The sequence below is a fragment of the Vidua chalybeata genome, chromosome 1 (genome assembly GCF_026979565.1).
Source record: "Vidua chalybeata isolate OUT-0048 chromosome 1, bVidCha1 merged haplotype, whole genome shotgun sequence".
Lineage (NCBI taxonomy): Eukaryota > Metazoa > Chordata > Aves > Passeriformes > Viduidae > Vidua > Vidua chalybeata.
The window spans coordinates 4,635,962-4,655,150 of NC_071530.1; the positions used below are offsets into that span (position 1 = coordinate 4,635,962).

The 19,189-nt window shown below is 48.9% G+C and overlaps 1 protein-coding gene across 2 annotated transcripts in view; it reads right to left on the reverse strand.

The window, feature by feature from the left end:
• Nucleotides 1–762: 762 nt before the first annotated feature.
• LOC128796714 (mitogen-activated protein kinase kinase kinase 3-like) overlaps nt 763–19,189 on the reverse strand; it is a 77,238-nt gene continuing 58,811 nt past the window's right edge. For both annotated transcript variants that reach the window (XM_053958630.1, XM_053958623.1), the window contains exons 8-17: nt 18,380–18,513; nt 15,704–15,777; nt 13,499–13,566; nt 11,474–11,566; nt 10,337–10,531; nt 9,360–9,508; nt 8,652–8,783; nt 5,605–5,734; nt 4,849–5,026; nt 763–3,546 (exon numbers count right to left, since the gene is read on the reverse strand). In XM_053958630.1, coding sequence (XP_053814605.1) covers nt 3,318–3,546; nt 4,849–5,026; nt 5,605–5,734; nt 8,652–8,783; nt 9,360–9,508; nt 10,337–10,531; nt 11,474–11,566; nt 13,499–13,566; nt 15,704–15,777; nt 18,380–18,513 — 1,382 coding nt within the window. In that variant the 3' untranslated portion in view covers nt 763–3,317. The remainder of the gene's footprint in view (nt 3,547–4,848; nt 5,027–5,604; nt 5,735–8,651; nt 8,784–9,359; nt 9,509–10,336; nt 10,532–11,473; nt 11,567–13,498; nt 13,567–15,703; nt 15,778–18,379; nt 18,514–19,189) is intronic.

The following is a 19,189-nucleotide window of genomic DNA, read 5'->3' on the forward strand; positions in this document are numbered from 1 at the left end:
AAGTGGAAAAAAAAGAAGCAAAAAAAGAAAAAAAAAGGAAAAAGGAAAAAAAAGATAGGAAAAAGGAAGAAAAAGGAGGAAAAAAGAAGGAAAAAGGGAAAAAAAGGAGGAAAAGAGGAAACAGAAAAAAGGAGGGAAAAGGCAGAAAAGGGGGAAAGGGGGGAAAAGGAATAAGGCAGAGAAAACATGGGAATGAGGGGAGGAGTGGGAAAATGAAGATGAAATAGAAATAAAGAAAAATACTCAAAAATTTAAAATAAAAATAAATAAATTTAAAATAAATGAAAATTAAGTTTAGAAGCACAAAATCCTGTGTATTGGCAGTGCAAGGTGGGATGTCAGGACGAAGGGACACGCAGAACCATCAGCTCAGAGAGCTGCACAGATCCACCTGTTCCAGAAAAACCCAGGAACCACCCAATGTTTGTCACTCTCCGCCTCCACTGCCCCCGGGATGGTCACACCAGTGCCCCCTGTGCCCCCCACCCATGCTGGGACCTGCCTTGTTGGGACGGGGCTGTACTGGTGAGCAGGGCACAGGCATGAGTCATTAAGGTTAGAAAAAACCTCCAGGATCATCGAATCCAACCATGTTCATCACCAAACCACATCCACACTTCCAGGGATGGTGATTCCAGCACTCTCCTGGACAGCCTGTTCCCATGTCCTGCCCCAGTCCACCCCCCCAAAAGGAATTAATTTCTCCACGCAGGGAAAGCCGCAGGGCCCGCTACGGGCAAAATAAAACAAAAACAAACCAAACCAAACAGAAAATGACTTTACATGGTAGAATAATTCCATTTGCTTTTCCTAGTTCCATTCTGTACATCAGAACACTGCAAGGGTTTTACAAACCAGAAAGGCAAAGGCACCTGAGGAGTGTCTCACACTCACACTCAGACACACACTCACACTCACACTCACACGAGCCACATCCATCCATGGGAGGATTTAGGTGGTCTGAGGGCTCTGGGAGCATTTTGGGGCAGCCAGGAGCCCCCTTTGGCTCTCAAATCTTTGGAAAGAAGGGAAACACCCTCCCACCACTGAAGGGCTGAGAAAACCCAAACCAAACAGATTTAATGAAAGAAGAGAAAACAGCTTAAAAATGGTTTTGATTTTTTTTTTTTTAGCTTTGGTGAACACACACTTTGTTACCTTCTTCTTCCAAACCCATTCCCAGACAATGCTGATTTTTTTTTTTTCCCTTGTGTTTGTTTCCATCCATCCCATATTACTGACCAGACTGGTGTATTTGGTCCTATTCACAGAATAAAATTCTTCATTCCCCTCAGCAAAAGGAGACTTTTCCCCCTCCCTGTGGGGAGCTGCCCATCACCCCCATGGCTGACTGACACAGCCCCTGGTGCTGCTCCAGCATTGCCCCCCAGCTTCCCTGGAAACTGGCCTGGAATAAATGGCCTCGATAGCTTTCAGACAGATTTATAGGCAATTCTTTTAGGTATTTCTTTTAATTTGCCCTAATACTCAGTGTTTCATTTTTAAAAACTGAAATAATTCTCAAAATCATAAAATCTTTGAATGGTTTGGGTTGGAAGGGACCTTAGGGCTCATCTCATTCCAGGGCAGGGACACTTTTTCACTAGACCAGGTTGCTCCAAGCCATATCCCACCCTGAGCCTGAATGTTTCCAGAAATGGGACATCCACAGCTACACTGGGCAACCTCCTAAATCTTGCTTCTCTGTTCAGAGCTGAGGACATGGACATGCTCTCACCACCACACCAGCGATGCAAAGTCTTGATCTCTTCCATGTGAAGAATTCAAACAACCAATTTGTCACTTTCCTCTTAAGTCTAAGTGACACTTTCATTTTCGCTGAGAACCAGCATTAAAATAAACCTGTGTCTGCCACACTGGCCTGAGGATGGAGCCCCTGGTAACTGCTTTTTGGACCCTTTGCTGAGTCAGTGGAAACAGCTAATGCAGCAGAGAAGGGGGAGATGGGATGGTGCAATTAATTTATCCCAAACACATCAAGATCTGATTGATTAATTAATTAACTAGCTTCCAGGGACTCTGTGTGTGCTTCCTGCCCAGGCTTCCCAGCTTCTCTAGTGCTGGTCAGAGGCTGTAGCCCAGCTCTGCTTTTGACTGGCCCATTTTCTCATACAACTTCAAACCTACTGCAGGAAGGAATCTGCTTCCAGCTGCCCTCCACTGCTGCAGCTTCACTTTCCCAGTCTGAGGCTCCATTGTCCTGCAGCTGCTCCCTTGGGCACCACCATGGAAGTGATGCTCCCCTTCCCTGTACCCGGGGATGGTCCACAAGGCACAAAGGAGGAGGTGCCCAGAGGAGGATGCACCCAGATTCACAGGCATCACTCCTCTCTGCCTAATTTTAGGCTCTCTCTTGGGTTTTACAGAGATCCGCTGGGCTCTCCCTGCAGCTCCACTTCCAGAACACGATGGCATCCCTCCAGCCCCAGCGCAGCAGCACGGGCACGGCTCAGCAGAACTGTGGCTGTGAGCACAGCCGTCCTTGCTGAGATTCCCTTCGACTCCCACCTGAATCCTGACGGCTCCCAGCACAATCTGGCTGCTGCTCAGCCCTGCCCACCACAGCATTTAAACACCACCACCATCATTTACCCATCCCTCAGCCCAAGGCAGGGGTCCTGGGCATCCGTCCGCGGGTGTACCCGGCAGAGACCTCCTGCACCCCGAGAAGACCCCCTGGTTCCCAGACTCACACACGCACACACACACGCGCCAAGGCAAAGTCAACACGGCTGCTGCATCCTCACACCAGATCCGAGCCGAGCATCACTCCTTGATTGTAACCGCGTAAGGCACAGGACAGTGTGGAACGCCGCCCCGCCGGAGCCGCCGGCTGCTCCCACGGGGTCGGTCCCCTTGTGAACGGGGACGCCCAGGTCCCCCCGACTCTGCGGTCTGAGGATCATCTCCTCCGGCTTGGCTGAAGGCCCTGTCTGTTCCTCTGCGAAAGGTGGTGATGGCCACTGAGCATCCGATTCCCCCTCCGGTCCTGGGGATGCCGCCAGCACCGCCGCCGTGCTGGGGGGACGTTTCCCGCTTGCCACACTTCCCCCAAGAGAGCAGTTACTTGGCGAGGGGGAATGACCCCGGTACCGCTGGCAGCAGGGAGGTTACGTGGTCCAGCACCCGCACAGGCCGGGAAATCCCTCGCTCTGAATTCCCGACGGTCCCGAGCGCAGCTCGAAAATCCAACGGCGCGGCGGGGCCGAGGCAGCAGCGAGCGAGAAGGGACTGTCAGGACAGCCCCGGGTGAGGTCCGACCTCCCGCCGGCGCTTCCCATCCCCGCTGCCGGCGCTCAGAGCCCGCAGTTGACAAAAGGGTGTCTCAGCAGGTCCTCGGCCGTCGGCCTCCGCTTCTCCTCCACGAAGATCTGCTTGAGGAAGTTGCGGCAGGAGCTGGAGACGCCGTCGGGGAGCTGGGGGTTGGTCGGCTGCGTGGCGATTTTAAAAATTGCCGCCATGGCCTCGAACTCTGCCCAGGGCGGCTTCTCCGTTAGCATCTCCACCACGGTGCAGGCCACGCTCCTGCAACAACGCCGAGCACAGGGTGAGGGACCACGGCGGCGGCCCCGCAGCTCTGGGATTGCACCTGCCTAAAGGGAACTGTGCAGGGAGCAAGCCTGCGGGAGGTGGGCACAAACCCCTGGAATGTCTGGTCCCCTGAAGCTCCCTGGTCACACAGGTCCTTGGCACTCAACTTTCTACTCCCATAGCAGGAGTGAATGCACGAGCCTTGCCTTAAAGCTGGTGGCTTTTCTGCCCACTTTAACTGGCAGGTACTATATTTCATAAAAACTCAGGGAAACACTAAGTTAACTGGCAGATACTAAGTCTCATAAAAGCTCACTGGAGCATTCCCTGAAGGGAAACCCATGCACAGCTTCAGACAGCACAGTTTCAGCAATGGCATGTAGTTCCCAGGGAAGCTGAGCCAGAATGAAACATATTTGCCTACATCCAGCTTCATCTCTGAGGTGTGCCTGAGAGGGAGCAGGTGGGATGAGCAGCAAAGAGCCTGAGAGGTTTCCCTCGGTTTGCTCAAGAATCCTGGTCTCAGCAGACATACTCTGCCACCTCTATTCATGAATGATCCTAAAAAAATTAAACTTATCCTATTGATCCTAAAAAATTTAAAAATTAAGCATTTGCCTCCCATCAGCCAGTGCAGGTGGTGCACCTGGACCCCTGCTAAGGACTTTCTAGGTTTTCCCACCCAATTAGGTTTCTCTCAGAAGGATTATTTTTTGTTGGCTCTCTTTGCTTGGGCACCCAACAGAAAGTACACTGGGAAGACATTGCTTCCTCCTCATATACTGAGAAGATTAGTAGTGCCATCCCAACTCCTCCAGGTTCTGTCATCCTCCACAGGATGATGTTCACAAGCAACCAATGATTTTGGTTTGTCTTTGTGCCTGAGCCACATGCAAATATGCAGTAGTAGATTTGGGAAGACCATGAAGATCCCCTGAGCTGGGCTTAGTGAACCCAAAATCAGGGCCAGCAAAACTCAACAGGTCTTTTAGTGAGCTTTGTTATCAACCTGTTTTCCAGAATCAAAAAGCAGTTAGGGGGATGAGCTGGATGTGAGACTCACACAAGACAAAAGTTTCTAAAAGCAAGTTGTGATTCTGAGTGCTCCTGTTCTGGGAATGGAGCTACAACAGATTTCCTCTAGATATCTGGACAGTTGATCCTAAAATGTATCTCCTATTTTCCATCCTTTGCACTGCTTCCAGCTACTAGCTATACCTGTTGCTCCCATTACAGCCTCCCAAAAGGATTGTTTGATTTAATTAGCAATGGTGGGGTTTTTACTGCTTTCCTTACCACACATCAGCTTTCCTTCCATAGCCCTCTCCACTGATAACCTCTGGGCTCATCCAGTACGGTGTTCCCGTGACAGATTTAATCCCAGTCCCAGACATGCAGATGGTCTGGATGCGTTTGCTGGCCCCAAAATCTCCAAGTTTCACATTTCCAGCAGAATCTCTCAGAATATTGGCACCTGGGGTGAGAAGCAAAGACAAGACCCCCAAGAAATGAAGCAGGAACCTGAAGTGGCTACAGTGAGGAGAGCAGGAAGGGCACAGGCAGAGAGCCAGGCAGGAGGGAGCTCAAAGGGCTGTGGTGGGGCTGGACTCAGCATCATTTCAAATCCTTCTATCCTAAGGCAGCTGCTCTCCAAGAGGGGTGACTCCCACCAGCATCCCCTCATTCAGCAGGTTTCCCAAAAATGAGCAGTGCATGGGGGCCAACAGATTATCCTGCCCACCCACAGACAGCAGAAAGCAGCATCAGACCTCTCCAAATGCCAGAGCCTCTCAGTTCTTGGCTATGTTACACCAGATTTTCAGACATGTAAGGGCAGTCAACAATAATTCCTTGAGACAGAAAACAGCCCAAGTTTTTGTTTCAGCTGCTTTCTCAAGATTTTCATGGTTCAATCTGGTGAAGGGCAGGGGCAAAAATACTTCAAAGAGCAGATCCCAGCACTATGGTGTGCACAAGGATTTGCACTGGGGCAGGGGGAGGCTGGGCTGAACAAACCCAAGCAAGCAAGAAGCCTCTCTATTATCCACTCACCTTTAATATCCCTGTGGACAATCATATTGCTGTGTAGGTAGAAGACCCCCTGCAGGATCTGCCTGGTGTACTTCCGTGTGACATTCTCGGTCAGAGCACCGTAGGCTTTTAGCTGGTCCTTTATTGAGCCCTGTTGCAAAGAAACAATGCACACCAACCCTAAGGACCAGAGAAACCATCACATCACAGCAACTTCTTAAACCTTCCTGACCACTCTGTCTTCCAACTCAAAAAAAAAAAAATAACCCCAAACCCTATTAGTAGAAACAGCAGAAATCCACTAAGTGGGGAAGAGAGCAAAGACTTGTCCTTGTGTCCCAGATCCCTGGGGAGATGAGGTGTGGTTTGCTGCCTGGCACAGCTTCCTCCTGCCAACACCACAGACCTTTTTCCCCCTCTAGTGGCTGCAGGGGGGTCACTGACAGCTCACTGAGAAGGAGCAAACTGACGAGGAATTACAACTCCAATGAGAAGATCAACTCGATTAATTAGATTCATAGAATCTTTAAGGTTGGAAAAAACCTCTGACACCATCCATTCCAACCGTTAACCCAGCAGTGCCAGGTCCACCACTAAACCACGTGTTCTTTTGAGCATTTCCAATGATTGGTGATTCCACCACTTCCCTGGGCAGCCTATTCTGATGCTTGACAACCCTTTCAGCGAAGAAATTGTTCCTAACACCCAGTCTAAATCTCTGCTGGTGCAACTTGAGGCCATGTCCTATTTTCCTTTCACTTACCTGTGAGAAAAGAGCAACTCCTACCTGTCTACAATCCCCTTTGAGGGAGTTGTAGAGAGGCAGTTCTTTAGGGTCAAGATAATGAGTCAGTCTTTGAAATCGTCCTCCCAAAACTTTGCATAGCAAGGAACACCCACAGCCATGAGGGACAACCAGTTCCAAAGGAGACTGCACCAAGACCACCCAGAGTAGATAATTTGCAAGTCCTTGAATTTCTCACCCAGGCATGCAGGCTCAAACTGGTTTGATGGTATTGATCAAAGAGGAAAGGGAGCAGGGGTGCAGACATTTATCATCTGCAGCAGGTTGATCCCCTTGGTTTTAGCTGGATTTTTGGGCCACTTGGAAATGGATGTGTCTCACTGTGTCAGAGAGCTGGGTTTTAACAGGGATGAACCAGAGGCAGATTTGGGGTTCATACTCAGCTCTACCTCTGGTATTCAGGTCAGCTGGTAACTGGGAGGGGAAACTCATCCTGTTTCTGCCTGTCCTTCAGCTCTGGGGTTGATCCAAGATTGCCAGTCCTGTTCTGGGAACAGTGGCTGCTCTGCTCCAAGCCAGCCCATCCAACTGTATCAGCTTTTCCACATCCACCCATCTCTGCTGCTGCTCTGCCCAGCTACTGTTCTGGCTTCTTTTGAGGCTGGTGCTGATCCTGTGGATGGGTCTCTCCTTTTCCTCTCTCAGCACTGCCGAAGCAACCTGAGACGCTCTAAATGACCCCCTCAATACAACCTGTATGCAGGGTATGTTCCCTCACCACAACCAAAATAGATTTATTATCCTGCCCTCCCTCACCCTGATGAGGGGATATCAAACAAGAAGGGGAAACTGGTTCTTGGAGGCCTTGGTCAAATGGACCATTCTGTTTTCCAAGCATAATTTAAAAAACAGTTTATGGGCAGAACAGAAACTATAGAGTCAGCTATTAACTGAGGGCTGTCAAAAGAATGGCAGCCTCAGGGTGCACCCAAACTTGGCCCTGTGACCATTTTGCCAAGCTGACTGTCTTAAACTGGAAGCTTGGCCAGACCCAGCTTTGCAGAGCTGCTGTCCTGCACAGTTTGGGAACTCCCTCACTTCCACTGACCTTGGAAACCAGAGCCCCGAGCTGCTTTTGTCAAATGAGCTGTTGTTGCAGCAGCAAAGTCAATCTGTATTTGGTCAGTGCTCAGCTTTATCATTTAAAAAAACAAACCTTGAATTTCCAGCCCTGCTGGACACTGCCCCAGCATCAAATGCTGGTTTCCTGGCTGCTAACAAACATCAGCACGCTGTGGAATAAGCAGCAAGGGGACTGCTGGAATTCCTGGGATTCACTCCTCTGGGTCCACGCCTTGTGGCAGGGCCTGAAGGCAAGATGCCCACAGGGACAGAGGGAGGACAGGGCTTGGAAGGGACTCAGAGGCATGGAAGTCCACCTGATCACTCACATGCAATATGCATTCAGAGAGCCTCTAGCACATTTACTTAATGACTAAAATCGTTTGCAACCAAATGACTTAATTGTCCCTTCTGACCTTACAAATCTCTGTATAAACAAGGATTTATTCTCCCACACTCTGGGGAACAAATCCAGCTGGACAGAAGGGACTTAGGAGAACACATCCTCCAGCAATGTAAATAGCATTATGCTATTTTACACCATCAGTCTAATGGCTGATGTAATTCACAAGATCCCAAGCACAAAGAGATGCTCAATTCACCCATGCACATTCTCCAGCCCCTGCTTAAACTCCCTCAAAGCATTCTGATCTTTTTCCCCATGACTATTTCACCCTATATCAGCAAAGCCACAAATTGAAGCCACTCCTGCACAAGATAATGCTGCCCACAAAAACCTCTGTCCTTAACAGAAGACTCTAAGTGAATACCACTGTTTCTAATACACACGTGCTGAAAGCCACAAATAATTGGTGACAGCTGTGGGTGGACAGTTGTACTATTAGCTTGTCCTGCAGGGATTTGCAGTAAATACTCAAGGATGGGCTCAGGCCACAGTGTTTGGAGCAGGATCTGGATCATGTCCCACATTCACCAAGCTCAGATTCCAGACTGTGAACACACCCTGCTTCAGGATTCAAACCTAAAACCTGCCTGCAAGGCTTTTCATTTCACCCAGTGCTTGTTGACATCTGACTCCCATCTGAGCTCTCCCAAGCCTTAGGGATGCATCCACTGCTTTGGTTTGGTTCATCAGCTACAAAACAGCTCAGCTGGACAGATACAAACTTCACCAAAGTCCAGGAAACTCTAAATCTGTTTTCTGCCACTCAGGACAATGTTTAGCAGGAACCACACTTACCCCTGGCATGTATTCCACAAAGATAGACAGTTTCTTCTCCTCAGGATCCCGCAGGCACCCGTAGTACTGCACGATCCTGTCGTGACGGAGAGTCTTCAACAGCTGAATCTCACATTCCAAAGCATTCACCTCCTGTAACAAACCACACAGGCTTCCTGATGAAAGGGAATGATGGTGTCTTTGGGAACGTGATATAAACACTGCTCCATGCTGAGCAGTTTTTGTAGCAGCTGTGAAGCTCTCCACAAACACATTGGCCACGTGAGGCTCAGAAATAAGGAGCACTGCCCTTAAAGGAAAGGCAAGGAGAAAGACAGGGCTTGGCTTTGAGATAGGCTTTTATTTTAATTATTATCATCATTATTATTATTATTACTTATGTTTAAGGAGTTTTTCTGGAAAGATTTCAACAAAGTCACTAAGCAGAATGGGGAGAAGGTGAAAGGAGCAGGAAGGACAAAACTAAGGAAGATCCGACAGACCTGCAAGAGATGATACCTGACACAGAGCAGGCCAGTGTAGCCAAGGAACTGGGAGGCAGAGAAGTCACCAGGGCACTGTGACTGGTGCCATGAGACACTCAGAACTACTCCAGAGAGGGAAAACAACACCCTGTCTCCACACACTGCCTTCCAGGGACATGGACACCTCTACCCCCAGCCCACAGTTCCCCAAGGTGCTGCAGGACAGCCCTGCCCTTGTACTCACTTTACTTGTCTCCTGGCTGTCAGGGTCGAAAGGCACCTGCTTCACTGACAGCTCCCTCCCAGTGTCAGCATCATAGCAGAGATAAACTTCCCCAAAAGCTCCTCTTCCCAGCAGCTTCCCCAGCCTCCAGTTCACAGGTGCCTGCAGAGCTACAGGGGAGAGGAGAGGGTTGAGAGAAGAGCACAGCAGGGAAACCCTGCACAGCACCCTTCAGCATCAGGGTCCACCTGACCCTACAGGGCAGTCAGTGAGTCTCGCTCTCCCAGGTGCACCAGGACAAACTACACTGGTGCTATTGGTGTGGGGGGAATGTCTCCCAGTCTGCATTAGCATAAAGCACAAACAAATCCAGAAAAGTCCTATTTCATTAAGAGTCTTTCCTCTAAAAACTGTTTTCTTAGCCAATGTTGGAATTTCCCTTCTGCAGTGGGAGTGTTTAGCAGAATACAGGATGGCTGAGCAGCAACCCAGACAGAGACAGGTGAGCAGTTTTATCTCACTGGTCATTTCTAGGATGTTATCCATCACTAAACACACCCAAAATACACCAGCTTCTACATCATGGGCAGTCTTGCAATAGCAGAAGAGCCTGCAAGACCATCTTTGGCTGCTGGGGTGACAGCAATGCAAGCCAAGGAACAGAAACTCTGGATGCATTTGCTCCCACATCCCAAGTCTTGTGGAAAGCTGACACACCCCACACTGACAGTCCAACACACAAGCAATCACCTGCAGCCCAGCAAACACCAGTGACCCCACACAGCTCTCAGCCAAAGGCCAAGGTAAGACACAGGGTGCTGGACTGAACCTTGCTCATGGCACAGAAGCTGGTGCAGTGTGCCTCATGCTGGGGGTGCAATCAAAGTTTACCCATGGCTGGCTTAGCTGATGTCCAGTGACTCAGCAGCTCACAACAACCCAATTTTGTGTCAAAGCCCAGCTCTGCTCTCGGGCACTCAGGGGTTCGGTTCACTCACAGTTCCTGGCTTTTGTAGGGGAGGTGCTGAAGGCCTGCAGACCCTTTTCACAATTGTTCCAACACTTGGGCCTGTACTCATCATACTGCAAGGTGCTGAGCTTGCTGTCCCCAGTAAAGCTCTTGGTTCTGCTGGAAGGGACCAGCTGAAACAGGTTCTCCTGTGGGAAGTAACTCCTGGGGAAAGTCCTCCGGCCTGCAGGGGAAAAGGGGTAAAATTACAGCCAGAACACACACACCAGCTTGGATCCACCAGTCACCACCTTCTCACAGCACTGCCCAGATCCTCACCTCTTGAAATTAAGCAAAGCAAGTGTAATGAAACTGAAGCAAAGGCCTGTGAAGATTTTAAATTCTATTTAAGAGGTGATAACAGCAGGCATTGCATCTAATGTAGATGTTTCCAGAGGGGCTTGCAACAGTTTAATTACATCAGGGGGTTGGTTGGTTGTTAATCACAATTAAACACTGAACAGGCAGAGATTTACATTGAAAATTATCCCTGCCATCCCCTCAGTCCACATGCAAATGACCACACAGCAGGGCCAGACCTGCTTTCACAGGGGTGTCAGTGAGAGATGAAGCTCATTCTAGAAAGATCAATATGCTCTCTGCACATCCTCAGTACATTTTTCCCAAGGGAATTTTCACCTCCCACTACTAGCAGTCTCATATAGTGAAAGAATGAGCAGGAAAAAGATGATGGAGTTGGCCCCAAAGCTCAGAGCTCACCAGCTTGAAACAGAGAGGCAAACAGATACTGCTACCCTGAAATTGCTTGGGGATTTCCTATGGCTCAGTGAGAAACCTGCTGTAAAGGTCACAAAAATCATCCTCAAAAGCAAGCAATTTAGGGGAATAGGAAGGTTGATACTGCCAGGGATGAGAAATGTCAATCATCCCCATGGCTAAATTAAAACAGGAGGTGTAAGCAGAGGACAGGCTCAGCACTTCCCAAGAGCAGAGCCACAAGGTCTCACAGAGAACACCCTTCTGAATACACAAGTGAATCCCAAAGCACTTGCTGGCTCTCCCTTTATCAGAAACCTCTCCCTCCCAAGTGTTTCCAGCCCCAGGCACTGTCAGAAGCCAACAAGGACTGATCACCTCCCTCCCTGAGCCCTCATCATGTCCTTACCATCACTGTAGTCCTTGCGACTTTGGGAGAGATGGTACTGCCTCGGGAAGGTCCCACCTTTCCCAAACCTCTCACAGAATGGGATGTCAAAATCTGGCAGGAGGGAAGAAGACACAGATATTTCTGAGATCAGCTCAGTTGCAAATGCCCAGAGTGTTTCTTATGGGAAACACTGAGTTAGAGGCGAGAAGGAGGTGACAAGGTGTTCATTTACACAACCCTACACACCCCAAGCCTCCCTGTGAAATCTGCCCACAGTCACAAACTCTTCAGTGGAAAATCAGGGTTAGGCACTCTGCCCTTACTACCCCTAAAGCAGAGGTTTAAATACTGAATTTATGGACCCTGGCCCACATTGTTCAAATGCAAGGCAGGGGATTAACACAGACCAGGCTTGGTTTCCAAGGTAGAGCACTAAAACATCTTATTTGCACTTGGAAAATGAAAAAAAAAACAAAAAAAAAACCAAACAAAAAACAAACAAAAAAAAAAAACCAAAAAAACAAACAAACAAACAAAAAAACCAAAAAAAAAAAAAAAAAAAAAAACAACCAAATCTGTCAGGCAGGATTAGGCCTAGACACATCCACTCCAAAACCTTTGCTCTGATATCAGCTATTTCCAGGGAAATGCAAAGAAATCCATACACTTGACTAACACCAGATAATATCTCCCCTCTTTCTTCTCAGATGTGACTCCTCCCCTCTGAAAGCCAATTTAAACCTCCAGAGCTCCAAACTTTTATATTTATTTGATTAAATGCTAGAGAGATAGAATATACAGAAGGGATTAAAGACCATCAGAGTTTAGACACTGGGTGATGAGAGAGACAGATGGACATGCAAGATAAGGACATATTTTTTTAATAAAAACCACAGCACAGGAAGCCATTGCTGGTAGCACCAAATAACTTCAGATTAAAATATCTGTCATTCCACCCCCTTCTTTCACCTGCTGTTTTTCCTCCATCCAATTCTAATGGCACAGCCCCTTCTGACTGTTTGTTTGTCTTAGCCTGGGGCCAGCAGCCGCTCCTCAGAGGCCACTGCTGGCCTCTGCTGTATTTAGGTGTGATTGCCAAAAAGAGCACATAATGGCTGAAATATGGTCAGCAAGAGGAGCAACAAGGACAGGGCAAGAGGTTCTTGGTGAGCCACGTGTGAGCAACGGTGCCCAGAGGTGTCTCAAAGCAAAGTGCCACGGGGGAAGCGTTAAAACCTTCAGCAAGGAGGGCTGACTGCAGCTTCATCTCTGCAGCTCAGTCTAGAAATCCTGCCTCAGGCCAGCAATGAGTTATCCTGCCACAGGCTGGCTGCCATTTGCTCATTTTTAATGGTGCAAGTCATTACAATATTACAGAGTTTCCATTATTTAACCAGCTGGATGTTTCTAAGTGATGAAGCAGTAACCTATGATCTGTGCAAGCACCAATACAGTTTCTCTCACAGCACTTGCACTATTGCAGATTATTATTCATGCAAGTGGAAGAGATGTAACTCCCTAGAGAGTTGGGGTTTGCTATGTAGGAAGTCGAGATCCTGAAGGGGCAACTCCCAGATGAGAAAAGAGAGACAAAAGCTGATCCTACAAGGCTGTTCCCAGCTTGTAACACCTTGCAGTTATCTGCAAACACAAGAGCAACACCTTCCAACACAGATCTCTCAACAGCTTTCCTTGCTTGCACCCATCCACCTCAGGGCCCCAAGTGCCCAGTTTGGACTATTGCTGCTGTCAATTGATTCCCAAACCAGTCCCAAAGGTATTGCTGCAGAATCACAAAGGGTTAATTAAGACAAGAGCAGCCCTGCCTGTGTTTGATGCTCTGGGCCTTTTGATTTTAGAGAATATTCATGTTTGATCATTGCAGGGTTAGTTCTGAAGGCTTACCCAAGCCATGGAGTTGGCTTGCTTGATTGCTTTTAATTACTTTTCATGCAGAGCCATCTCTCTAATAGTCTTTACCCAGCCTCTTTACTATAAGTTTTTTATACTTTTCATCAAATATAAACCACCAAGAGTGCTTACCCATGCAATCAAGACTGTCTTTGGGATGGCTCTTCCTTCCAGGAACAGGGGTTTGGGGAAAGGGAGGGCTGCAAAGGGATGGTAAAAAAAAATATTTATTTATTATATCAGAACAGCTACGGAACTAATACACTAGGGAAAGGACAGGATAAACCACAAGCTGCACTGACCACTGAGCTCCCATCCTCCTCCTGCACAAGAATGAAGGATGGATCACAGCTTGTTCCTGTGGCAAACAAAAGGGATGGTGCAAAACCCACAGTCACCAGGCTGAAATGAAGCAGCCAAGGATCATCACCCCTGTGCAGGAGGCAGCACAGAAGGAGGGCCACAGGCTTCTGCTCCCTCAACGTCAAGTGTTCAAGCACACACCTCTGCTTTCCCTGAACACGGCCCAGCTGCTGCAGGGTACACACCAGAGTCCTTCAGCCATGCTCAGCTCATGCAGGTTTCCCTCCTGTCCAGCATCACCTCCCACCTCCCTCACACACAGACTCTGCACCACCACTGGGAACAGGCAGCTGCCCACGGGACCAGGAGGGAGAGTGTGGCACTGTGCCTCAAGGCTCAAGGTCTTTAAACTACAGTGAGAGGATGGAAAAGTGCTGCAAGGGGATTTCTGCAATCCCAATTTCACCCCGGGCTCTTCAAGAGTTGAGCATGTGAGTTTTCCACTCTCTCTTTTAACAATATGGGCACAGAGTAGAAATCAGCTTTGTACAGTGCTCTGAAACCTACTTATGTCAAAGCAGATCACTGCTGTGGCAAAGAGCAGTTTGTGGTGCTGTTCCTAACCCTCAGCCTGGTCACTGAGCCTGTAAATTGCTCTGTCCTCTTGGGCTGATGCCATCCCAAACAACTGGCTGCGCCACCTCTTTGCAGGAATAGTCCAACTTAATCCTCTTCCTTGGAATAATACAGCCCTCCTTGTGCCTTTTCCAGCTCCTAGACCCATGACTGGACACATCTGCCTGCTTTGGATATGAAATCAGGCCATGCCACCCTCTCATAGACAGAGAGCTAAAAGCCTAAAGTTCTCCTCTCAGTTCACAGCAGAGTGTTACAAACAGCCTGTGCTCCTTCTGCTGTTCTTCTTGGCAAAATCTGTGCAAAAGCAAAGCTGGGGCAGAGAGGTTGGGAACACAAGGAATCCAGCTTTGATACAGCCCTAACAATGAGCAAATACATCACAGGAAATTATTAAAAGCCACAAAAAGGAAATGGACCTTGATGCTGAGACAGGTCCAAAGCACACGGAGCTGCAAACCCGAAGCACAATCTACCCAAGGCAGGCCTGCTGGAACGCAGCCTTGGGGCTGTATGGCAACAGCAACAGCGGAAAAAAATAGACAACCTTTGATGCAGATGGAAAAAAAAATAGACTGCTTCCCAAAAGGACACTGTGTCTTATCCACAGCTCACCCTGCACAGCAGCAAACACAGGGATTCTGTGCACGTGTGAGCTGGGATCCAGCTCAGTGGCACCAGGCACTGAATCGCAGCCTGGGTTAGTACAACGTGTCCCAGTTGCTTCCTGCTGAGTAGCTAAACTTAGTTACTGCTCATCTGGTGTCCTCAGCACCTTGACTGACACATCTGTGGCTGCTGGCACTGCACAGGGGCTGCTGATTTTGCCAGTGGTCAGTGGAGAGCAGACAGCGTGCCCAGGGAGGAGGAGGCATGGAGAGGCTGATGGAATATTGACCTGGTGACTGTGGAGAGCCAGAGGGGAAGGAGGTGCTGTGAGGGTGGTGAAGCACTGGAACAGGCTGCCCAGAGAAACTGTGGATGCCCATCCCTGGAAGAGTTCAAGGCCAGGCTAAATGGAGCACTGAATAACCTGGTGTAGTGGAAGCTGTCCCTTCCCATGACAGGGGATTGGAACTGGATGATCTTTAAGGTCCCTTCCAACCCAAACCATTGTGTGATTCTCTGAGAATTTTCCTCTCAAAAGGCAAAAAAGAAAACCTGGTCACACAAAGCTAGGCTGTCTTTGTCCAGCTCAGATTACTGCAATTCAAATCATACCATTGCACAGACATCTGTGCTAGGATCTGGTTTTCAGCAATAAAGATAAATTTGTTTTGCTCAGGTGCATCCTCATCCCAACAGAAACCTCAGGGGTTGCCAGTGATCCTGTTGCTCTCCCGCTATGGAGCAGAGGCTGCAGTTCAGCTTGTGAACATGGTGACACACACAACTCACCTGTCCACAGACCTGTCCAGTGACTGGCAGCTCCCAGACAGCGAGTCATCGGGGCTGATGAAAGCTTCAAGCATCTGACAGAGAAAGAAAAGGGGAAACAATAAAACCATACACTGTAGCTCTCCAAGCTCCAGAACGAGCAGACCTCTGCAGGGTCATCCACTTATGATGCCTTCTCTGCATTATTGATCTTTCTAACTGCTAATTGCAGGTAGGGAAACTGAAGCAAAGATCATTAGCACCCTGATGTTCAAAGCGTGCAGAGAAGTCAAGGAGATTCAAAGTGCTCAAAGCATTTGTGAGAAATAATAATATTACTACTAAAGGAAAATATGTATCAGGACACAAATGATGTGCCCAAGGCCAAGTGGATACTGTGTACCACAGCCAGGACTGCAGCCCTGGGCTCCTGACTTCCCAAGCTGCCCTGGCACACGAGCCCAGCCTTCCTCCCTGCTGATAAGCGCAGCATCATCAGGGTTTTTGGCTGGAAGAACAGGCTTGGCACTCACCAGCTCAGTGAGTCAAAAGCTGCATTTGTGTTGCTTCCTGGATGAGACATTGTACTGGCCAGGGTTATTTATAGCTGGTTAGTAACAATAGAGGGTTTGTATGGAGTGGTAAACCCTGGAGCTGTGTGCACTTCCACAAGGAGCAGAGCCTGCTCCGGGCCACACTGTGCTGCCGGCGGTGCCACGGTGGTGCCATGCTCCCTCCTGGCTGTGGACATTCACTAACCCCTGCTCCACAGCTCATTCCTGGGAAAGCTGAGCAACGAGGGTTAAACACCATGTGGAGCCACACTTTGCTGCTTCCCACATCGCTCCTCCTTCCCCAACAGGCTCCCTTTCCACAGGCTGTTCCCATCAGCCCTCCTCAGCCAGCTGTCAGCACAGCTCGTGCTGTTTTGGCCATGCAGTCCCAGCTGCAAAGTGCAATTCTTCTCTGCTTCCTAGTTTTTACCCTAAAACCTCTTTCAAAATGCACTAGGCCAAAGAGGAGCAAGCACTCTGATAGAAGCCACTCCCCACCTCTGCCAGCCATGCCAGGTCTCTTCCAGCAGTTAAAGCTGAAACAGACTCATTTCTCAAAAGCATAAAATTGGGAATTGGAGCATGCTCCATATTCAGCCTCTGTTCATCTGCCAGGCTGGTCTCAAGACCACAGTTACATCACAGGCTTGCACAGGGGCATTCCCCAAAAGGCAGCGAGCTCCAGCTCCTGAGTGGTTTTGCATGAAGCACATATGGAAGCAGCAGTACAAGAACATTCTGAAGGCAAAGCCCATATAGGGAAAAGCATAGCTGCTCAATGAGGAAAGACAATAAACCCCAAACCATTCCCCAAACCCCTTTTCCTTGCTTTTACTTCACCAGTAAAGGGCTGTGGGCCACCCACAGTGCGATGCTGGGGAAAAGCAAGGAGAGCATCTGGGAACCTTCATCCAGAGCAGGCTGAGGGCTCTGAATTAATGGAGCTCCACAAACAGCCAGCGAAGCTGGGCTGATTTACACCCAAGGGGGTCACGGGGACCCTCCCCCTGCACACACACACACACTTTGTCTTAATCCTCCCCAGCATGTTTTGGAGGCATGTGAAAACAATAGAGAGCCAGCTTTTGGCTACAAGGAGCACACGATACATCTGGACTCTGACGCTGCCAAGACTCACCCGGACTGACTTCTTACTTTATTAATGGCTGTATAATAAACTGTTGAAAACACAACTTTGCCATGGAAACACTGGCACAGCCTGCATGCAAATGTGGAGCTAGTGGGTGCTTTTGAGTGTAGGAAATACACATCTCCTCAGGAACATCCTTGGGGGCCAGCATAGCAACCTGATGGATTGAATTTAGTGCCTTCCAGATGTCCCTCCATGCCCCTCCTGCAAACTCTGGATTCTTGGTCCTGTGTTCCCAAGAGCTTTGTAAGAATGACATGTGCTCAGACAGCCTAGCTGACTTCACAGGATCTATACTAAGCTCTTCAGAGCTATAGGCTGAGCAAAAATGCAAAAATGACGGGGAAGTATAAGCTGCTCCCACTGTGGTCCCTTGACACTGCAGAGTTTCCCTCACTGTGGGTACCAAATTGACTGGAGGATGAGGTACTGCTCAGCACTGAGGATCTTGCTGCTCTTTTATTACTGAGGCACTGGAATATACAATTTCCTTATTAAGAGAGTTAAAAAAAAATATAAATGGGGGAGGGATAGAAACACAAAACCATAGAGGCTTTGGGCAGAGCCAAGAACTGTAACTGGAGCTCAGGCAGAAACACCACACGGGAAGCAGCCAGAGCTGCTGATATCCCCAGGCTGTTGCAATCGCCGGCAATCGGTTGCTTGGCACATTCCCTCATGGTCCTGGGATCTGGGAATGCTGTGGCCACAAGGGCCTGGCAGCTGGTGCACATGTGTGCCCCAGATCTCTGCCGCTCCAGAGCTACCTGAGGTTCCCGGGCACACTTGCCATTCCCACTGCCTCTCAGGGCTCCCGGAAATCAGACTTCCCCAGGCATGTCAAGCCCGGGGGCACCCATTCCTGGAAAAAGCTGGCCTGAGCCCCAAGCACAGGCACTGCCAGAATGCAATGGTGGGAGCAGCTCTCCCAGGGCAGCCTCCTCGCAGCCAGCAGAGCTGTCCCCTTTGCAGCCACGCCCCAGCCCCACTCACGTTCTGGTCCATGGTCTCGGGGATGAACTCGCCCTCACTGTTGATGCTGGTGTAGGATCCCTGGCGGGCGATCTGCTGCTGCTCCTCGGGAACGCTGCCCGGCGGCGGAGAGCTCCGGCCAGTGTGCAGAGAGCCTGGGACAGGGACAGACAGGGCTCAAGGAGGGAACCCACCAACCCAAATCCTTCCAGAAACGCTGTTCCAGTGATCACAGAGGATCGTAAATCAAGAGACCCCTGACGGGAAGAAATGCTGATGTCTGGCTCCAGATCAGAAGGCTGAAGGAGAGCTTTATTAAAACTATACTATATTACATTAATAGACTATTTAAAGAGATACTATCCCATTCTACATACTTACTTTTTAACTTACTATATCTAACTAACTCTAACAAAATCTGTGATTTTTTGTTGAGAGTCTGAGGCACAATCGGATCTGATTGGTTATTGAACTTAAATAACTTTTACTAGAATTTAATCAAGTAATCACTTCAGGTAAACAGTGTCCATACCACATTCCACATGGGGAAAACAAAGGAGCAGAAGTAAAGATTGTTTTCTCTTCTTGTCTCTGTGCTTCTACTGAGAGACAAAATTATGTCTCTCTGTCCAGAGAATGTGAATGCCACAACAGAGCTCCTGGAGATGCTGCTGGCTCTGAACTCATGAGGATGGGAATGGAGTTAGAGGTGTGATGCTGTTTATGGGCATGCTGCAAAGCTTTAGCAACAGGGCGGGTTTGTAACTTTGGGACCATACAACATGTAGCAGACTTGACCTTCAACACACCCTGGATCCTAAGAGCTGTCAC